We start from the raw sequence: 22,936 nt of genomic DNA on the forward strand, positions 1-22,936 counted from the left end.
TGCTTTAGTCGCCTTCGTCCTCGGCCTAGTGTTTTGGTGGAAAAGGGGGTTAGTTGAAACACTGGAGAATCCTAAAAAATGGGATGGGTCATGTGTAAGGCAAAGGGGGAATACCGCATCTCACCATTGGTTGCCTCACCCCCACGCCCTGAAGACCCCTCATCTAGGTGATCTTCCCTCACTGATCCACCCCAGGAACTGGATCAAAAAGTGATGGCTGTGTCCTCGCCACCTGGATGACAAGTCCCTGAGGACTAGTGGGTGAGACACCCGTTGGTTTCTCACAACACTCACATATTCACAGATGTCAGCTAGAGGTCTATTTCATATACCATGAACACTCAGGAGCTACGACCAAACACTCTTTGGTCCTATCACACTACCTAACACACAACCAAAAGAGCATTTGCTTCCACACATCTTGGGCTCTCCCTGCCAGGTAATATAACCCCAAGGGTCTCCATTAAACCAAAGAAGCCTACCAGCACTCAGGAACAGGGTACATCTAATCTGCAGACATAAACATCACAGGTGTTCCATATGCCTCTCATGCTATCCCACTAATTACCCCTCTGTCTTTCTTTACAGAGCTACACATAAGGTAAACAGCAATTGGTACAAGGCAACTATAAAAAACAACCTATTATTATTATTAGTTGTAGCAGCACTAGTTGAAGTAGTAGAATCTTGGCAACATAAGATAATTATTTAAGCAAATGGGCATCAGACACAGAAGTCCTGGACTCACTTAAAATTGCTACTTTACGAAAAGAACCCTCTAAATCAGCAGCAAGTCTTCTCCTAGCAGACACCAGAAATATACTGTAAATACAACAGCCATACTCATGGAGAATAAGTGGTTCCCCAACATTGATAACATGATCCAAGCGGCCAGAGTCAAATGCATCACATAGCAAGTCAGTAACTTAACCCCTCCCATGCACTCACTAGTAACTGAACTGGCAGTAGACAGTGGGACAAGGTGAACACCGACTTCTGTTAACTGCCGAGTGGAAACTACCTACTGATCTGATATCTCACAGAATCCTGGAGTTGCGCTCTTGCACTCCACATCCACAGATTCCGTACTGCCAAAAGCTAGAGGAGATCGCCGGAACCCAAGAAAGACTCGAGGAACTACAAAGAGATAATGGCCTGCCTGTTCTGCTCAGGGAATTTCATAACTACACAGATCATCTCAGGATTCAATATACCAGAACGACTCTGCACTAGCTTCAAGCCCAGGGCAATGCTGAATGCCTAATGTGCACTCTCAACAAGGTGATCTGAATAGCCACTGAATGGCAGAGCAATCTCTAACAAGAAATATATTTGGTCATATGTAGTTCACGAGAAAATCACTTATACCTCCAATGGATGCTCTAGTGACTCTGCTGACAGACTGTCTCTCTCCCATCAAAGTTCCCTGTGAACCTAGATAATAAGCTGGTTGGATCCCAACACAGGTGTAACAATGACCGCATGAGCACCGTGAGGCAACCAAGAGAGCACAAAATCGAAGTTTGAAACAATGTGCATGTCAAACTAGGCACCACTGAAGGAAAACAAGCCTGCCTTTTGAATCTATGCCCCCAATGTCACCCATCAACAAAGGGTCCAGTCATCCATAACATGTCTCTCTTCAAGGTCCTGGAAGGAAGGTTGCAGGAAGAAAAGAGACTAGAGCACAAATGGACACAGAGTGCCGGGAGAGGAAAGCACATGACCCTAGTGTCGACTATGCTTTATGATTAAACCCTAGATGAGCTCTGCCACCATGACTGAATACATGATAAAAATGTCAGTGCGGCTCCTGCCCCAGTATCCAGCAGTGACAAGCTCAGAGGCAGCATGCAACATAGCCATCAGGCTCCTAAAAAAAGTAAAAGTATGTGTTGCAGTCAATATGGCGGTCACCACTCATAAGATTCACATATTTTTTGTATTTGGATCATGTTTTGTGAGAGCGTGATGAAGTGACTGCTGTTCTGGAGGAGTACATAAATGTGCAGAGTTTAAGACACCTCTCAGCCCCACACTATACTAAACCAACAGTGATCCCAATCTTAAATGTGAAACAGGCACAGCCCCACAGGTGTTCCTCCTTCACTGCTTGAGATAACATGTGCCATGGGAAGGCTGTACACTACAGGAGGGGTGTGAGCTTGTAATGGATTTAGAACACGGCACACTTCAGCCAGACTGAAAATGAATGAGGGGCACACAAAAAATCTTTTTTATCTTTATTGATTCTCGGGTTCTACTTTGAGAAGGCACCCAACCCATCTCACACCCACCTTAAGAAATACCCTGTGTCGCAATGGACTATGAACCAGGCTGGTGTGTAACAATTAAATATTTATTAATTTTTATAATTCAAAGAAAATCAAGCAAATCAAAATTTAGGACAGCAGTCACCACTTCTTTGGCTATACAATGCAAAAACCCTACAAAACAATTAATTCAAATTCCTAACATCATCTACACAACCTTTAATAGAAAGCAGAAGCAAAATTACTTTTCTTCAAAATGACACATGACACAGTGGTTATGCACTTCCTCTGCAACACTTCCCCCAAACACCTACTAACGAAATTCTTTGTGGATGGAAAGTAGTGGCAAGGAGCCAGTATAAAGAGGGAAGAATCGATTTCTAAATTCAGCCTACCACCCCAGGATGGGAGGCCAAAGAACAAAATGAAAACCTTAAAAGGGAGCAAAATGGCATACTCTGTTCTGTTCTTTTTACTTGTATATCAGTTTACAATTGCAGTGGGAAAATAAATGTGTGTGGCTTTACTTAAGAGACAAGGAAGCTTAAAGACTACTGAGCAGGGCACCAAAGCAACGTGACACAGGTAAGAAAATCGCAATGCAGATAAAAACACACGCGGCAGAATTGCAACTTTTATTTTACAGAGGCTTTAAAATGACAAGCAGCTAAAAAAAGGGGCTTAGCTGTCAAAATCGGAAATCGGTTTTTGGGATGAGAAACAAAGGCACATAATAGATAGGATTCTGAGGGGAAAGAATGACTCTTAATATGGTGATGGTGTGAGTTTTCCTATGGGAAATGCAAGTCAGATTTTAAAGAAAAGCGCTATACACTGGCAAATTCGGTTTTGTTAGCACAATGACTAGTTTTACTGAGACTATATGTTAAGGACTATAGTTATTAAAGAAAGGCACTTGCCATGAGGTGGTTGGGTTTGAATTGCAACCAGCTCACCGTGAATCTCTTCATAGGGGAATTAATACATTTATTTCAAAATGGTACTAAGGACTTACACAGATAACTGAAATAATTATCATAAGGAATATACTAACAGATATGGACTAACACAGATTTTTCTGTGGAAAGGAAAGGTGAATAGATGATACTGGCAATTCGGGATTTTGTATGGGATATTAATGGGATTTGAATAGGATGCAAGGGTAAAAGAGCGGAATATGCAGTTTTTGGGTATTGGGCGATATGATACTTACAAGATAAGCTTGAGTTTGGTAATTTGGACAGCCAGCGAGGTCTCTGGACAGCAGGGCCAAGGATATGGTCACTGGGACAGTAGGGCCAAGAGATCTGGTCACTGGGACAGCTGGGCTCTCCTGGATGGGATTAGCTGGGCAAGGTCTGGTAACTGTGGACAGCGGGATGGGTCAGCTGCCTTTCCTCTTTTCTCCCTGGATCATTGGGTATGGTTGGATCTGGAGGGGTGGGATAGTGGGATGTGTCGTGGGATAGTGGGATGTGTCTCTGCTTTCCTGTCAGGTTTCCCTGTCTCCGGCTTATATAGGCAAAGTAACATCAGAGAATTTTACAATCTGGGCGACCGCCAGCAGAGTTTTCATAATTGCTGTCACTTTGTTTTCAAGTTTCCTGAGCATGGGAAACTGAAAAGAAAGTTGCAGGAATTATGAGTACTCTGCCGGTGTCTGGCAAAGTATTCATAATTGCAGCGACTTTCGTTAAAAGGAAAGGCACAACAATTATAAATACCTCACTGCACACCGATCGCGGTGTGCAGTGAGATTATTATGATTGCCAGGACTTTCGCTTTAAGTCTTCTGTGCTCCCCCAGGCCTTGCGAGCCCGGGAAAGCAGGCAACAAAAACAAAGAAAAACTCACCTGTAGCACACGCTGAAAGCATTCTCTGCTCTCCGGCTGTAATAAGCAAAAGCTCCCAGTAGGGTGCTTTTGCTTAATTATTGCCATGAGAGCAGAGCTTAACTTAAACACAGGAGGTTCATTCATTTCAGAAAATGGAAGCCTCCTAGTGCTTAAAACATATGACTTTGAGCCTCATTTCCTTAAAATTTTACATAGGAACTTTCTTCAAAAATATTTTTTATATATATTTTGGAATATGGCCCATCTTTTTAAACAATCAAACTCCCCTTTAAGAAAGCAAGTGACCGATGCTTATTTGACAGAGTTTGACAAAAGGGCCTGCAAGGGAAGTCCCGAAGGGGAGTTGGTGACTGGAGGCTGGAGTGGTCAGAGGTTCTGGAAAGCAAATATGTACAGCTTCTTTTAGGTGTCTAGGTTTGTTATGTTCAGGGTGCGAGTTCAGATTAGGCTCACCTGATCACGTGGGTTTTTGCCGCATTTTTCACTTGTTTTTTCATGGGGGCCAGTGACATATAGGCCCATTATCCTGCCAACCCCTCCCACATCCTCCTCATACCTAAGAAATCCCTTTACAATTCACCCTACCCCAGCCCACCGCCTACAAAATGGCAGTGAAAAATGCAGCAAAAGAGCTATTTCACTAAGGAACTCAGCGGCTTCATACATTAAATCCATTACCAGTAATTAATTTAACTGGGTGTTGCTTGGCATGTAAGTCCTAAATGTACACCTCTACCAGCGTGTCCTACTGGTGCTTGTGAGACAGTGTTTCTTTGGATGTAGGCACCCTGATTGTGTCCATACTACAGTGCCCCATCAGTAGGAGGTGGAGAAGACCTAGAGGAAGTGGTTATAGGTGGCAAGAGTCAGGAGGGGGCAGTGGTGCACCCGAGGAGAAGTGTATAAGAGCTGGTGGAGGTGATAAGGAAGATATTAAGAGCAGAAAGGAATGAGAAAGCAGGATTGGCACAAGAAGGGTTGAGGGGGCCGGAATGGGAACAAGAACAGGAAAGGAGAATAGAGCTCTAACAAAGACGAATGGGGTAAGTAAGAAGGATGGTGGTGAGGGGACTTGGGAACTAGAGTTTGGTAGAGGGAACACCAAGCTCTAACCCCAGCCACTGGTGAAACTCGAGTTGTACCATGAGGGACCTCATGTCAGGGTATGTTAGGATAATTTGATGTTAGATAGACATATGTACAGAACCCCGGAATGCGTGTTAGCCCACAAGGATTCGCCACCACCGTGGGACGAGTGGCCTTGTGTCACCCAAGGTTGAGTAACTTGATTAGAATTGGCGCTGGTACTTTTCTGTTTGCTATTTTGGGCCTCATTAGGACCCAGGCGGTAAGGGGTTTACGGCGGCGTAAACAGCGCCGACCCTTACCGCCTGATTCCGAGGTCCCTTAGCGCCATGGAGGATTTAACACCTGCTTTTAGCAGGTGTTAAAATCCATGGCGCTAAGGGACCTTGTTGTTAATTACGCCACCGTAATTTACGGTGGCGTAATTAACGCCTTCCCCACTCCCATTATGCCCTATGGGGCAAAAATGGGAATGGGGAAGGGTAAATGGGGATTGGGGACTTACCGCCCCGCCAACCTCGGAATGGGGCGGTAAGTCCGCCAACCACCATGGCGTAAACATAGTTTACGCCATGGTGGTAAAGGTACGACCCAGGCGGTAACTTACCGCCTGGGTCGTAATGAGGCTATGTTTACTCTTTTTCCCAATGCTAGCTTTTGCGTCCATCCGTGTGTGTGTCCTAGGCGGCTTGAATACTATGTCTCTTGGTAATCTGCCTGGTGTGAAGAAGTGAGGGAGGGAAGTTTAAGGTGAGTAGTGATTGTTCAGAAGCTACTGCTATTGCCCGTCCAGCAGTGAGAGAGGGGTGTGCACCAAGAAGGCCAACCTCTCAGGATCAAGGTTACCATTGCCCCTGATTGAGAACTGTGCCTCAGATTTGCAAGTACATCGTAGTGTATAGTAATGTATGGGAACATAATGTATGCTGAATGATAGTGCAACTAAAACAATCCAGGCATTGACTAACATAAATAAATAAACTGGAATTGTATAGACAGGAATCCTGGTGTTCCCTGACACCTGGGACCAGAAAACTAGTAGGGTTTATATCTCATAGTATACACTTGAGAACAGATGCCAAAGTAGGCCTCGGCCGGTTCCTATCAACTAGTGATGCCTTTACATGCATTTTTTGGAATTGAGCCCTGTGTTTATATCTGTTTCAGTAAAATAGCTCAGCACAGCCGGTAAAATAGCTCCGCGAGTTAAGCACTCACTGTGTGATATCTGCAGGTCGCAGTTTTCAATTACGGCACGGCTATTTCAGTCTTTTCTTCTAGCGTGGTTGATAAAAATGAGTACCAATTTCGGTTGCAATAATTGTATACAACAACGTTTGATGTAAGGCTCTTTCACTGAGTAGATACAAACTCAACTGCGTCAGCCGTTCAAGAGTTAAAAGCCCTGCATGCGAAACGTCTTGACTGGAATTGAGCATTGTGCATAAGGTAAGTACTCCATAAAATAAGTCTATTCTTTATACCTACATGTTTTAATATTAGCATAGACTCCAGGTATAAAGAAAGCCTCATTTGACCACAGTGATATATTGTTTTCTATGGCCCTCATTACGACCCTGGCGGAGTGGGTTTCCGCCAGCGTTATTCGCGGCGGACCCGTCCGCCCTACTACGAGTTCCCGTAGCGCCATGGAGCCTTTCTCCGCCTGGTTTTACCGGGCGGAGAAATCCATGGCGCTAAGGGACCTCGTTGTTAATTACGCCACCGTACTTTACGGTGGCGTAATTAACGCCTTCCCCACTCCCATTATACCCTATGGGGCAAGAATGGGAATGGGGAAGGGCAAAATGGGGATTGGGGATTTACCGCTCCGCCAAGGTCGGCATGGGGTGGTAAATCCGCCAACCCCCATGGCGCTATCGGCGGCTTTCCGCCGTGCTCCGCGGTGCATTTAGCACCGCGAATTCCGCCAGGGTCGTAATGAGGGCCAATGTCTTTATGCAGGCCCCAAACAAGTATTAGACTTATGGCTGATGGGGTGAATCGAACTAACATCTTATTAACCCCAGTTCATTTAGGGTTTCCCAGGCATGCATGCATCCTTACCCACGAGCACAGAAGCATGAAAGGAGTGATGTATGCTGTGTGACTAAACATGGTGCACCCAGCTGTGCTGTGTCCAGCACGTGCAGGTGCGGGTTCTTCCATCCCTGCTGAATGGCAAGGAGCCCACATCATGAGGAGATGGTGAGCAGCATCTCGCGAGGCTATATTGGCCACTGGGGCCAAAACAGTGGTGAGATGTGTTCAGCCGATCAAGAAGAGAGAAATATACAGAGGACGCTCTCCAGTAGAGTATTTCTAAGCACAGAAATATGTCTGAGAGATGAAACTATCTATTGAACAGGATGAACAGAGGGTCGTCGTATCTTTGAAATAGTTATCCAGTGGGTTCAGTGTGTCCTGATCTGGATGGATTAACTGTAAGAAACAGTAACATAGTTTATGAAATAAAAAAAACGGAATTTGGTAAAGAAACAAAAGACATGCGGGCGTTAAAACTTCAGCAAAACCACTCTGTTAAAACGGCGACACTCTGATCAGAGAGGCTGGGTGTTTGTAAAGAAGAAACAGTTCTAGGTGTTACACTTGTGGCAGCCACTTACTTTGGTAGTTGGCGTAAGGAAAACCTTATCGCAGTGTGCTCAGATATAACTGCTGGACCCATATGCACGCAACTTACCTTAGTGCTTTTCGTAACAGTGGTTGTGGTCTACCGGGACCCTTTCCCTCCCCAGAGAAAGGTTAGACCACACGTTTGTCAAGTGTTGGCAATAAAAGGCCATAGGATTTTATTGTTACAGATATGGAAACAATAACAATAATCACATATCCTAATAATATCATACTTTTGGGCACCAGGTCCTGAGGTTACCCCCTCTGGCCCGTGCCGCCTTCTTTTCCCACGACTTGTTGTAGTCACCGTACAGTGTCCTGTATTTCTCTTCCTTATTCTTCTCCCTTCTTTTCTAGGGTGGGAGGGCTTTGCGGAAATAAGAAGAAAGAGAGTGGAGGACGCTGAGTGAACAGGGAACCTCCTGACTACTTGGGTCCCCGTTCAGGGTCCACAAACAGTTTGTATTTTTCTGTGAGCTGTGCAGCTCTTATGCTGGCGCAGCCCCCAGGCCGGCTGTAGCCGACTGTCTTGCCCCCTGAGGGGGGTGGGAGGGGCAGGCCTTTGTACTCCTTCCTGCCTCATGTTGGTTTCCTCTCAATGATTGGCACCCTGTTGCTTTGTGGAAAGGGTGAGGTGTTGTTCACACCTCACCCTTCCTGCGCTTTGTAGTGCGGGGAGACTGCGTGTCTCTGTGTTGTGGGGGAGAGGGGAGCAGGCTTGGGGGGTAGGCAGCTGCCCCTTTCCCATGCTTGCCGGATGGTACCAGCAGTTACCCTGCCTCGCTTTTGGTGGCCCTGCAGCATTGCCCATAACTGCTGGACCCATATGCACGCAACTTACCTTAGTGCTTTTCGTAACTGTGGTTGTGGGCTACCGGGACCCTTTCCCTCCCCAGAGAAAGGTAAGACCACACGTTTGTCAAGTTTTGGCAATAAAAGGCCATAGGATTTTATTGTTACAGATATGGTTATGGAAACAATAACAAGAATCGCATATCCTAATAATATCATACTTTTGGGCACCGGGTCCTGAGGTTACCCCCTCTGGCCCGTGCCGCCACAACCTGAATGGGTTACCGGCTGTCCAGGTTTCCCCCAAAAGTTGTTGCTTGCTTTGTCCTAGCTGCCTTGCCTGTTCCCCTTAGTTTGACTGTTCCTTTGATCGTGCTAAATCTGGCCCAGCTTGGGGGAGCCTTATGGCCCCTACGCTGTCTCTGTTTTATACTTCGCTTTCAAACTTATGTTAGTGTTTTGCGCATGTTACCGGCGAGCCCTGGTTGGTTCCCCTGGATTTCCCGTGTTTTGCTCATGCGTCCAAAAACAGTTTAGGTAATCTGCTAGCTTGGCTATTTACTGGCCCTGGCCTTTGTGGGAGCGTTGGCCTGTATGTCTATAAAAAACCTATAGTTTTGCGCTTCTGGAAATGTGGCCCCGGCCCTTTGTGGTGTTGGCCTGATTATTTATCTACAAAACGTTTATTGAGTTTTGGAGCGTTTTTAGAAGCATGGCCCCGGCCCTTTGTGGTGTAGCCTGTTTGTCTATTCAAAACTTTACGTTTTGGGCTTCTAGAAGCGTGGCCCTGGCCCTTTGTGGTGTTGGCCTGATTATTTATCTTAGAAACATTATTGAGTTTCTTATGTTTTTTAGAAGCGCAGGCCACGGCCCTTTGCGGCGTTGGCCTGTTTGTCTATGCTGTGTGGTGTCTGTCCACCCAGGTACTTTTCCCCCACTGCTTATTAATTGTGTTCAACGTGTTTTCCGGTTCCCTGCTATTTGTAGCACACTGGCCCCCGGCCCCGGGCGTTGGCCTGTTGTGCTATGTGGTGTTTGTTCCGTACTGCATCCTAATTTTGTTGAACCAGTTTTCAGGTTCTGTGCTAATTGTAGCACTCTGGCCTTAGCCCTCGTGCATCGGCCTGCTGTGTTGTGCGTTGTTTATTCCTCACTGCTTATTATTTTTGTAGAACCCGTTTTTGGGTTCAGTGCTACTTGGTGTTTTCAGGCCCCAGTCTTCGTTTGTTGGCTTCGTGTCTTCTTCTATTTCTCGCTTGTATTTTCCTCTGCGTATTTTTTGCTGCCTGGTAGGCTGTGACCCTATTCTCAAATATCTTGGTGTACTGTCAACCTGACTTGAGATGTTACCCATGTGTTAATGGTCTTTCTTTTGCCAAATACACCTTTTTCTCTTGTACGAACTATTCTGTTCTGGACACATATGCATCACATGTTTTGTTTTTGTTACTTATATGGTCCTGCAGACCCTCAGGCCTCTGGGTGCTGCTACTTTTCCACGGTGTGTGGTGCTCATTTATCGACCTTGGAGAAAACTGAAAAGCTGAGTTCGGCCCTGCCGGGGTTCAACCTTGCGTCAGCAGGACCTGCCCTGATGTCAGGGTGCACGCTCTACTTGCAGTGCTAGCTGACTCGGTGTACCATTTTGGAGGATGTGACTATGTTTTGGAAATATATCCTCTATCTTGTTACCTTGGCTGCTCTTAGCGGCAAGCCTGGGTTTGTATTCTGGCCCTTGGTTTGTGCTTGTTTGTCCTGTCACCTGTGTTGATGCTGTTCTGTTCCAATCTCGGCCACCTCCAACCACTGAGGAAACTGGTCATCCGCTTGCGTACTACCTGCATGTTGCGGGATGTCCTGATGGTCTGGAACACTTCTCGCTTGTTGTTGCCTTAGTTTCTGGGTTCTGTTATAGTCGTTCGGCTCTCACTTTGGTTCTGCGTATTTATTATTGCCCCTGAGGTGTGACGTTGGTTGTGCTAAAATGGCCCGGCACTGTTATTCTGTGCGGGTTTTCCATATTAGACCGTACATCATTCGATGTTTGGGGGCTGTTGGGATGTGTTTGGTATGGGCTGGACAGGGCTCTGGGACCACCCTCTAGTGCGAGTTGTGGATGCAAGACGCTCTGCTTGCTGTGTTACCTGACTGTTAGGGTTGTCTGTCCTGTCCTAGCTGTTTGTTTCAGCTCTTTGAACTGTTTGTGGGGCTGGCTCGCCGCTCGTCTCCCTGCATGTGTGTGTCTTTCGGGACCCTGGCTGGTTGTGCCATTGGAGGGTGTGCAGGATCTGTGTCTTCTAGTGCCCTGTGTGGGTGCTATCTTACTTACCTTGCCGTGTGGCTTTGGTGTCGTCGCCCCTTCTTCACCTGGCATCTTACCGCTAGCCCCCGATGTCCTGGATGCTTCTTTGCTCTTTTTTCGTATTGTCGTTGCCCCCTTCTGTGCCTGTGGTCTGGATCTGTTGCGCTACGTCAGTAGTGTTGTTGCAACTGGATCCCCTGAGTACAGGTTTTCCTTAGTTGTGTGTTGTTTTGGACCCAGTTTCAGGGTTCTGTGTTTATTCCGCGTATACAGAAATTGTTTGGCCAGCTCCATTTTTTGGATAGCTGTATTTAGTTGGAGATCCCTTTCAACGGGTTCTCTTTCTTGTGGTCTTTATTTCAGGCTGACCCCGTTTCAGGGTTCTGTGTTTATTCTGCTTATACAGAAATATTTGGCCAGCTCCGTTTTTTGGATAGCTGTATTTAGTTGGAGATCCCTTTCAACAGGTTCTCTTTTTTGTGGCCTTTGTTTTAGGCTGATGCTGATACACATTGACTTGTGTGTCGTCTCTGCCAGGCTACAAAACAGCACTAGTATGCTCTGCCCTGTGCTTATGTTGGCTTTTGCACGAGCGGTTTCACAATTCGTTCCTGCGGTCCAAGGTATCGTCTTGGCCCTTGGTTCACCCTCAAACTTCTTGTGTTATGCGGGAGGCTTGTGTCTTGGCACTGGCTGTGCTGCAACACATATGGCAATTCGAGAAACTGCCTTGTTTGATGGTGATTTGGCTTGTTGCGTGTTGTCCATGGCCTACCCCTGTTGTTGGGTGGCATGTTCCACGCCTTGCTGTGCCCCGTATCAGGGTACTGGTATGTGGGTAACAAAGCCTTGTCTCCTGGGCATGATAACCAATTGCTTCATTTTGTTTGGTTTGGCATCTATATGGCTCTAAGAGCCCTGGGGCCTCTGCCGCGCTGTTTATGCCGACTGGTGTGTGATGTTTATTTATTGACCTTGGAAGGATGAAAGGCTGGGTTTGGCCATGATGCAAGGCTGAGCCTGGGCCTGATGAAAAGCTGAGTTTGGCGCCTGGCGGGATTCGAGGCTGTGTTGGCAGGCTCTGTGCGGATGCCACAGACGGGCGTTCTAAACGCTGTGCTCTCCGATCTGCAGTTTGAAACACTGTCTTTTTGACAGTGCCCGGCTAACTGTGCGCCATGCCCCGTATCAGGGTACTGGTGGATGCTGCAGTGTTTTAAAAAACAATAGAACTACTCAACTATTGCGAGATTGCATCGCATTTTTGGGTTTGCTTGCCCGTGTTTCCACCGGAGCATATTTATGGTGCAACTACCATTCTTTATTCATTTATCTTCGGACGTCGGCCCCTTGCTTTTGTGTCATATCGTCTCCCACTTGAATTTTCTGTAAACTTTTCCCCGGGGAGGCACGTCCTGCAGTGCAAGCAGGGTTGGGTCGGGGTCAGCTCCTCTGCTCCTTTGCTTCCCTTTGCTTTCTTGGCTTCCCCACGGGAGCCTGCCATGTCTGGTGATTAAATAACCGTGCTGGGGTGTCTGGCATGCCGGGGTCCAGTGTTGTTTTATTGCACCACTGATGGCCTGTTCTGTGTGTGCCAATGTCATTATGATAAACATGGGAACATTCCCCAGTTTCTCTCCCTTAGTAGCAACAAACTATGATTTACTATTTTTTGATTTTATTGCTCCTTCTCGGCCGTTTTATCAGCCTCGAAGGCTAAAAACTGAGTTTGGGCCTGCCTGTATTTGAAATGCGTTGACAAGCTCTAACAAACCTTGTCCAGAGCCCGCCCTCTGCAAATAGTTATTTAGAATTTATATAGCGCTACGAACCCCCCGGTATCTAAGCGCTGCTCATTATTACACATGGTATGTGGTGCTCATTTATCACTCAGAAGGAAAAAATTGTAATTATATTTCACAACGAGTTCAGAATGTTGGGGCTGGGTGATTGGCTTGAAACCGTAACCTTTCAGGTACCAATCCGAACACTTACAGACTGTGCTGCAGAGAATGGCTTAGGAGAAAAGCTGGGTTTGGCCCTGCCGGGATCCGAAACTGCGTCAGCGGGGTCTGCACGCTCAGCGCTTTGCTCGCTGTGCTACTGGACCGGCTTGCCGACAAGGCTGTTTACATTTTTCAAATAGTCTTTTAAATGCATCGAAAGCTTTCCCCAGCCTACTGCCCGTTTTCTATCCAAATGGAAATGTGATGTTCAGGTACAAGTTCTTACATACAAAGTTTTTGTTTGTCACCTGTGTTAGGTGATTGATGCTTCTATTCCTGGACAACAACAGGCAAGGTATTTAGTTCCCCTTGTCAGGTAACCGACATGCTTCTGCACCCAAAAGTATAGGGTATGCCGTTTTATTTATCCGGCAGCCCCCCCGAGTTCCTGATAAACTCATATTTTCACTGTAGATTTATTTTGTTAGACTGATGTTTATGCATGGAAAAACAGCCCTGTTGTCACGGGCCTGGCAGTTATTTTGTTCATTTTTATTCTTCCTTAGTTATGCGCCTGCAAAATAGGTTTGTTTGTGGCATGACACGTGGGTCTGCAGATGCTTTATTTTTTTCTGCACCTTTGCAGATTTTAACAACACAACCCTCATGGAGTAAAACCTTCACGTGCTACTGCACCCAAAATTATAGGCCTGCTGTTTCTACTCCGGCCGCCCCCCGTGTTTCTGTTAATTTTACAATTCGTTACTGTTTTGTAACTCGGCAAACAATGCTAGTTTCTAGGCATAAAATTTCAGCCACGTTATCGCGGACCATGTTGTTTTGTGTTGCCTTGCTTCCACTGGAAGTGAAATCAAAACCGTGCTGAAAAGAATTTCTTCCTGTGGCGTATGCGCCCCCTTTTATCAAGTAGGGCCGGCCGCGTAAGAGCAAGCCTGTTAGCTTTGCGTTGCCTTGCCTCCAACGGAGGTTTAGTCTATTTTGTTCGGTCGCGCTGTTAATAAGCAGCAAGCACCGTAACCTCTGCCCAGCGCCGCGGCTGTCTTACTTGAAATAGTATTGCAATGTCGCTGCGGCACTGGGTTCCTTCCTTCCGCGCTTCACTCGACCGCTCTGCTGCAGCTTCATGACTCCCTGGGGGCACAGCTGGGCCTCACATGCTTGTAGATTTTCCACGCTACGCGAAGCGTGGAAGCAGGGACTCAATTGAACAGTACAATGTTCAAAGCAAAGGAAATGTACGCCGTGTGTACGGTGAAACACGAAAATTAAGAAGTACACGATGCTGGGTGCACAGCAAATGTGAAAGAAAAGAAGAAAGAGAGTGGAGGACGCTGAGTGAACAGCGAACCTCCTGACTGTTTGGGTCCCTATTCAGGGTCCACAAACAGTTTGTATTTTTCTGTGAGCTGTGCAGCTCTTATACAAGACCCAGGGGTAGCCCTGGGTCTTTGTGTGTAGCTGTGGGGGCTGGCCCAGGCCGACTATCTTGCCCCCTGAGGGGGGGGGAGCAGGCCTTTGTACTCCTTCCTGCCTCCTGTTGGTTTCCTCTCGGTGATTGGCACCCTGTTGCTTTGTGGAAAGGGTGAGGTGTTGTTCACACCTCACCCTTCCTGCGCTTTGTAGTGCGGGGAGACTGCGTGTCTCTGTGTTGTGGGGGAGAGGGGAGCAGGCTTGGGGGGTAGGCAGCTGCCCCTTTCCCATGCTTGCCGGATGGTACCAGCAGTTACCCTGCCTCGCTTTGGGTGGCCCTGCAGCATTGCCCATAACTGCTGGACCCATATGCACGCAACTTACCTTAGTGCTTTTCGTAACTGTGGTTGTGGGCTACCGGGACCCTTTCCCTCCCCAGAGAAAGGTAAGACCACACGTTTGTCAAGTTTTGGCAATAAAAGGCCATAGGATTTTATTGTTACAGATATGGTTATGGAAACAATAACAAGAATCGCATATCCTAATAATATCATACTTTTGGGCACCGGGTCCTGAGGTTACCCCCTCTGGCCCGTGCCGCCACAACCTGAATGGGTTACCGGCTGTCCAGGTTTCCCCCAAAAGTTGTTGCTTGCTTTGTCCTAGCTGCCTTGCCTGTTCCCCTTAGTTTGACTGTTCCTTTGATCGTGCTAAATCTGGCCCAGCTTGGGGGAGCCTTATGGCCCCTACGCTGTCTCTGTTTTATACTTCGCTTTCAAACTTATGTTAGTGTTTTGCGCATGTTACCGGCGAGCCCTGGTTGGTTCCCCTGGATTTCCCGTGTTTTGCTCATGCGTCCAAAAACAGTTTAGGTAATCTGCTAGCTTGGCTATTTACTGGCCCTGGCCTTTGTGGGAGCGTTGGCCTGTATGTCTATAAAAAACCTATAGTTTTGCGCTTCTGGAAATGTGGCCCCGGCCCTTTGTGGTGTTGGCCTGATTATTTATCTACAAAACGTTTATTGAGTTTTGGAGCGTTTTTAGAAGCATGGCCCCGGCCCTTTGTGGTGTAGCCTGTTTGTCTATTCAAAACTTTACGTTTTGGGCTTCTAGAAGCGTGGCCCCGGCCCTTTGTGGTGTTGGCCTGATTATTTATCTTAGAAACATTATTGAGTTTCTTATGTTTTTTAGAAGCGCAGGCCACGGCCCTTTGCGGCGTTGGCCTGTTTGTCTATGCTGTGTGGTGTCTGTCCACCCAGGTACTTTTCCCCCACTGCTTATTAATTGTGTTCAACGTGTTTTCCGGTTCCCTGCTATTTGTAGCACACTGGCCCCCGGCCCCGGGCGTTGGCCTGTTGTGCTATGTGGTGTTTGTTCCGTACTGCATCCTAATTTTGTTGAACCAGTTTTCAGGTTCTGTGCTAATTGTAGCACTCTGGCCTTAGCCCTCGTGCATCGGCCTGCTGTGTTGTGCGTTGTTTATTCCTCACTGCTTATTATTTTTGTAGAACCCGTTTTTGGGTTCAGTGCTACTTGGTGTTTTCAGGCCCCAGTCTTCGTTTGTTGGCTTCGTGTCTTCTTCTATTTCTCGCTTGTATTTTCCTCTGCGTATTTTTTGCTGCCTGGTAGGCTGTGACCCTATTCTCAAATATCTTGGTGTACTGTCAACCTGACTTGAGATGTTACCCATGTGTTAATGGTCTTTCTTTTGCCAAATACACCTTTTTCTCTTGTACGAACTATTCTGTTCTGGACACATATGCATCACATGTTTTGTTTTTGTTACTTATATGGTCCTGCAGACCCTCAGGCCTCTGGGTGCTGCTACTTTTCCACGGTGTGTGGTGCTCATTTATCGACCTTGGAGAAAACTGAAAAGCTGAGTTCGGCCCTGCCGGGGTTCAACCTTGCGTCAGCAGGACCTGCCCTGATGTCAGGGTGCACGCTCTACTTGCAGTGCTAGCTGACTCGGTGTACCATTTTGGAGGATGTGACTATGTTTTGGAAATATATCCTCTATCTTGTTACCTTGGCTGCTCTTAGCGGCAAGCCTGGGTTTGTATTCTGGCCCTTGGTTTGTGCTTGTTTGTCCTGTCACCTGTGTTGATGCTGTTCTGTTCCAATCTCGGCCACCTCCAACCACTGAGGAAACTGGTCATCCGCTTGCGTACTACCTGCATGTTGCGGGATGTCCTGATGGTCTGGAACACTTCTCGCTTGTTGTTGCCTTAGTTTCTGGGTTCTGTTATAGTCGTTCGGCTCTCACTTTGGTTCTGCGTATTTATTATTGCCCCTGAGGTGTGACGTTGGTTGTGCTAAAATGGCCCGGCACTGTTATTCTGTGCGGGTTTTCCATATTAGACCGTACATCATTCGATGTTTGGGGGCTGTTGGGATGTGTTTGGTATGGGCTGGACAGGGCTCTGGGACCACCCTCTAGTGCGAGTTGTGGATGCAAGACGCTCTGCTTGCTGTGTTACCTGACTGTTAGGGTTGTCTGTCCTGTCCTAGCTGTTTGTTTCAGCTCTTTGAACTGTTTGTGGGGCTGGCTCGCCGCTCGTCTCCCTGCATGTGTGTGTCTTTCGGGACCCTGGCTGGTTGTGCCATTGGAGGGTGTGCAGGATCTGTGTCTTCTAGTGCCCTGTGTGGGTGCTATCTTACTTACCTTGCCGTGTGGCTTTGGTGTCGTCGCCCCTTCTTCACCTGGCATCTTACCGCTAGCCCCCGATGTCCTGGATGCTTCTTTGCTCTTTTTTCGTATTGTCGTTGCCCCCTTCTGTGCCTGTGGTCTGGATCTGTTGCGCTACGTCAGTAGTGTTGTTGCAACTGGATCCCCTGAGTACAGGTTTTCCTTAGTTGTGTGTTGTTTTGGACCCAGTTTCAGGGTTCTGTGTTTATTCCGCGTATACAGAAATTGTTTGGCCAGCTCCATTTTTTGGATAGCTGTATTTAGTTGGAGATCCCTTTCAACGGGTTCTCTTTCTTGTGGTCTTTATTTCAGGCTGACCCCGTTTCAGGGTTCTGTGTTTATTCTGCTTATACAGAAATATTTGGCCAGCTCCGTTTTTTGGATAGCTGTATTTAGTTGGAGATCCCTTTCAACAGGTTCTCTTTTTTGTGGCCTTTGTTTTAGGCTGATGCTGATACACATTGACTTGTGTGTCGTCTCTGCCAGGCTACAAAACAGCACTAGTATGCTCTGCCCTGTGCTTATGTTGGCTTTTGCACGAGCGGTTTCACAATTCGTTCCTGCGGTCCAAGGTATCGTCTTGGCCCTTGGTTCACCCTCAAACTTCTTGTGTTATGCGGGAGGCTTGTGTCTTGGCACTGGCTGTGCTGCAACACATATGGCAATTCGAGAAACTGCCTTGTTTGATGGTGATTTGGCTTGTTGCGTGTTGTCCATGGCCTACCCCTGTTGTTGGGTGGCATGTTCCACGCCTTGCTGTGCCCCGTATCAGGGTACTGGTATGTGGGTAACAAAGCCTTGTCTCCTGGGCATGATAACCAATTGCTTCATTTTGTTTGGTTTGGCATCTATATGGCTCTAAGAGCCCTCGGGCCTCTGCCGCGCTGTTTATGCCGACTGGTGTGTGATGTTTATTTATTGACCTTGGAAGGATGAAAGGCTGGGTTTGGCCATGATGCAAGGCTGAGCCTGGGCCTGATGAAAAGCTGAGTTTGGCGCCTGGCGGGATTCGAGGCTGTGTTGGCAGGCTCTGTGCGGATGCCACAGACGGGCGTTCTAAACGCTGTGCTCTCCGATCTGCAGTTTGAAACACTGTCTTTTTGACAGTGCCCGGCTAACTGTGCGCCATGCCCCGTATCAGGGTACTGGTGGATGCTGCAGTGTTTTAAAAAACAATAGAACTACTCAACTATTGCGAGATTGCATCGCATTTTTGGGTTTGCTTGCCCGTGTTTCCACCGGAGCATATTTATGGTGCAACTACCATTCTTTATTCATTTATCTTCGGACGTCGGCCCCTTGCTTTTGTGTCATATCGTCTCCCACTTGAATTTTCTGTAAACTTTTCCCCGGGGAGGCACGTCCTGCAGTGCAAGCAGGGTTGGGTCGGGGTCAGCTCCTCTGCTCCTTTGCTTCCCTTTGCTTTCTTGGCTTCCCCACGGGAGCCTGCCATGTCTGGTGATTAAATAACCGTGCTGGGGTGTCTGGCATGCCGGGGTCCAGTGTTGTTTTATTGCACCACTGATGGCCTGTTCTGTGTGTGCCAATGTCATTATGATAAACATGGGAACATTCCCCAGTTTCTCTCCCTTAGTAGCAACAAACTATGATTTACTATTTTTTGATTTTATTGCTCCTTCTCGGCCGTTTTATCAGCCTCGAAGGCTAAAAACTGAGTTTGGGCCTGCCTGTATTTGAAATGCGTTGACAAGCTCTAACAAACCTTGTCCAGAGCCCGCCCTCTGCAAATAGTTATTTAGAATTTATATAGCGCTACGAACCCCCCGGTATCTAAGCGCTGCTCATTATTACACATGGTATGTGGTGCTCATTTATCACTCAGAAGGAAAAAATTGTAATTATATTTCACAACGAGTTCAGAATGTTGGGGCTGGGTGATTGGCTTGAAACCGTAACCTTTCAGGTACCAATCCGAACACTTACAGACTGTGCTGCAGAGAATGGCTTAGGAGAAAAGCTGGGTTTGGCCCTGCCGGGATCCGAAACTGCGTCAGCGGGGTCTGCACGCTCAGCGCTTTGCTCGCTGTGCTACTGGACCGGCTTGCCGACAATGCTGTTTACATTTTTCAAATAGTCTTTTAAATGCATCGAAAGCTTTCCCCAGCCTACTGCCCGTTTTCTATCCAAATGGAAATGTGATGTTCAGGTACAAGTTCTTACATACAAAGTTTTTGTTTGTCACCTGTGTTAGGTGATTGATGCTTCTATTCCTGGACAACAACAGGCAAGGTATTTAGTTCCCCTTGTCAGGTAACCGACATGCTTCTGCACCCAAAAGTATAGGGTATGCCGTTTTATTTATCCGGCAGCCCCCCCGAGTTCCTGATAAACTCATATTTTCACTGTAGATTTATTTTGTTAGACTGATGTTTATGCATGGAAAAACAGCCCTGTTGTCACGGGCCTGGCAGTTATTTTGTTCATTTTTATTCTTCCTTAGTTATGCGCCTGCAAAATAGGTTTGTTTGTGGCATGACACGTGGGTCTGCAGATGCTTTATTTTTTTCTGCACCTTTGCAGATTTTAACAACACAACCCTCATGGAGTAAAACCTTCACGTGCTACTGCACCCAAAATTATAGGCCTGCTGTTTCTACTCCGGCCGCCCCCCGTGTTTCTGTTAATTTTACAATTCGTTACTGTTTTGTAACTCGGCAAACAATGCTAGTTTCTAGGCATAAAATTTCAGCCACGTTATCGCGGACCATGTTGTTTTGTGTTGCCTTGCTTCCACTGGAAGTGAAATCAAAACCGTGCTGAAAAGAATTTCTTCCTGTGGCGTATGCGCCCCCTTTTATCAAGTAGGGCCGGCCGCGTAAGAGCAAGCCTGTTTGCTTTGCGTTGCCTTGCCTCCAACGGAGGTTTAGTCTATTTTGTTCGGTCGCGCTGTTAATAAGCAGCAAGCACCGTAACCTCTGCCCAGCGCCGCGGCTGTCTTACTTGAAATAGTATTGCAATGTCGCTGCGGCACTGGGTTCCTTCCTTCCGCGCTTCACTCGACCGCTCTGCTGCAGCTTCATGACTCCCTGGGGGCACAGCTGGGCCTCACATGCTTGTAGATTTTCCACGCTACGCGAAGCGTGGAAGCAGGGACTCAATTGAACAGTACAATGTTCAAAGCAAAGGAAATGTACGCCGTGTGTACGGTGAAACACGAAAATTAAGAAGTACACGATGCTGGGTGCACAGCAAATGTGAAAGAAAAGAAGAAAGAGAGTGGAGGACGCTGAGTGAACAGCGAACCTCCTGACTGTTTGGGTCCCTATTCAGGGTCCACAAACAGTTTGTATTTTTCTGTGAGCTGTGCAGCTCTTATACAAGACCCAGGGGTAGCCCTGGGTCTTTGTGTGTAGCTGTGGGGGCTGGCCCAGGCCGACTATCTTGCCCCCTGAGGGGGGGGGGCAGGCCTTTGTACTCCTTCCTGCCTCCTGTTGGTTTCCTCTCGGTGATTGGCACCCTGTTGCTTTGTGGAAAGGGTGAGGTGTTGTTCACACCTCACCCTTCCTGCGCTTTGTAGTGCGGGGAGACTGCGTTTCTCTGTGTTGTGGGGGAGAGAGGAGCAGGCTTGGGGGGAAGGCAGCTGCCCCTCTCCCATGCTTGCCGGATGGTACCAGCAGTTGCACTGCCTCACTTTGGGCAGCCCTGCAGCATTGCCCAGAACAAAAAGAGTTTAGCTATAAGGAAAAAACGATAGGACATCTCCGTTCAGGAGAACACTTCTTAGATCGCATAAATGTCTTGGGCATATTGTTTTCCAAACAGAAGCAGCAGCAGGCGGCGGCGCTTACCTCGCACAAAGACGTGGAAGCTTCTCGAAGACAAAACATGCGCAGCAGGCAGAGCTGAGAGTGAAAGCAAGAAGCACATCTGTTTAATGAGGGCAAAGCTGCGAGGGCAAGAGCTAGGCCGGGAAGGGAAAGGCATCAACAGTAGTCCTCTTACAGTTGGAAGGCCTCAGCACGGTGAAACTCGAGTGTGACGCAGGAGACATCATATCATGAGGCCTGAAAGAGAAAAGAACATGATTACAAAGCAGGCCTGTGCATGGCAAACTACATCAAAGTCAGCAGCTGGAGGTAGCGATGCTGGCTGCCAATTCAAGGACAAGGCAAGCAGCAATCTAGGGCTTGCATCGGAAAAAGATCAGTCCGAGGGGCACTTTAATACATATATGGATGTCACACCTGTGCAGCCCTCGTAATTACCCGCCAGCCTCCATTGGAAAGAGAAGTAAGACAGCTCAACCAGGAGATGTATACATTCACAGCGACCTTTATTACCAAGGACATCCAGACAGCTCACCCAGTGGAGCTACAAACTCAAGTCGATAGTGCAAAGTTTTGTTTAAAAAGCTTCTCACTAGTCTCTGAACACCCCATAGTTGGTGTCTATTGGACACTTGGCAAGGCAACCATGGGGAATTGTCCTGTTTCTTGCTCTTGTGTCCAGGTACTATGTGTGTCGCCCTGATTGAATGAGTTTTGCTATTTTGATGTATTATTCTGAAGAAATATGGCCCATGGTTAATGCAAAAATGTTGGCCAGGGTATGCATCCATCCTACAAGTGCCACAAGAGGTTATAAACCGGGATGGATTGTGGCATAGGATTGACAGCCGAGTATATTGCATGGGCGCCAGAAAGCGGCCACATCTCCTCACAAATCCTATATATCGGTGCATACCGTCTAATGCTCAACGCCTATGTGGCTTCCGTTGAGACTTTGGGCCTCATTCCGAATCCAGCGGTTACCCTGCCGATGCTACCGGCGGGTTGCCGCCGGACTCGGAATGAATTACCGTCGCATGACTTCCCGGTAACACCAGTGGATTACAACCTCAGCAGCCGGGATGTCAGGCGCTGGCAATTTCGTAAATCCCCATTCCCGGAAAATCCTATCGGACTCTATGGGAATGGGGAGATGGCAGCACCGGCACTGTTAACAACGGTGCCAGTGCTCACCGTGACAAGTCTGCCTACCATGGTCGCTGCGCCTGGCAGGGTCAGACCTGTCAGGCACAGCCGCTCCGGCAGGCAGAATTGTAGTTTGCCGGTCCGGAAACAACGGTGCTGATAGGCTTACTGGCACCGTTGTTTCCAGACTGGGAAACCTATAATGAGGCCCTTTGACTTTTTCACTTGATGTTGTGCTAGTTCCTGTGATCTTTGCAAGGGGAAATCCCTCGGTATGAACTGATTCTTGACACAATAGCACAGGGCATGGAAACAAAATCGCAACCATGAAACCGTTGTCAGTTCCACAACGCAGTCTCACCGCAATTGTGCAGGTCATTACAGGTCATCGTGGTGAAGCAACACAGACTCCTATAATAGTCATTTCCTGTCTCAAATATGTGAGAATGGGGAAAGGGCAGACAACGCAAGTGCCACTCACACTTAAAGGGAGTCCATCTTATTTTATGCTCATAAATTACTCGTCCAAGACATGCGGGGTCCTGATCAATGGTACTATTTTATGGGATATGATCTCACAAAGCAATTCCCTGAGCTAGGCACATTTAATCTAGACAAAATGCCCATTTACAGAAAGCTATGAAACAATAAACTGAATCTAAAATCTGAGGCCCGAAAGACGCCCAAGGGAACCTACAAGATCAGCTGAAGAAACTAAGACGTTCAATCAAATTGGGCCATCCCGAGAAATACGGCTTTATACATCAATGCAAGGTATTTCCTACCTAAAGAGTCTCCTCAAAATATGTTTAGCTCCTTCAATCCAGCAATACTGAAACCCACTACCTGATCAAGCACAACCACCGGCATCTGCACCCCCACACCAACCAGATGAACAGACTGGAATACACAGCCCAGATTTCAACATGAGTGAACCTCCGGCATACTGCCATGCCACATCACTCTCAGCCTTCAATACAGCAATACTGA

At 47.4% G+C, this 22,936-nt stretch overlaps 1 protein-coding gene across 1 annotated transcript in view; it reads right to left on the reverse strand.

The window, feature by feature from the left end:
• Positions 1-22,936, reverse strand: part of LOC138581100 (uncharacterized) — a 604,063-nt gene that overhangs the window by 238,609 nt on the left and 342,518 nt on the right. The window contains exon 4 of the mRNA XM_069652175.1: positions 20,976-21,037. Within this exon, the coding sequence (XP_069508276.1) occupies positions 20,976-21,037 (62 nt within the window). The remainder of the gene's footprint in view (positions 1-20,975; positions 21,038-22,936) is intronic.

Source organism: Ambystoma mexicanum, chromosome 3p, assembly GCF_040938575.1.
Source record: "Ambystoma mexicanum isolate Mex_15411 chromosome 3p, UKY_AmexF1_1, whole genome shotgun sequence".
Lineage (NCBI taxonomy): Eukaryota > Metazoa > Chordata > Amphibia > Caudata > Ambystomatidae > Ambystoma > Ambystoma mexicanum.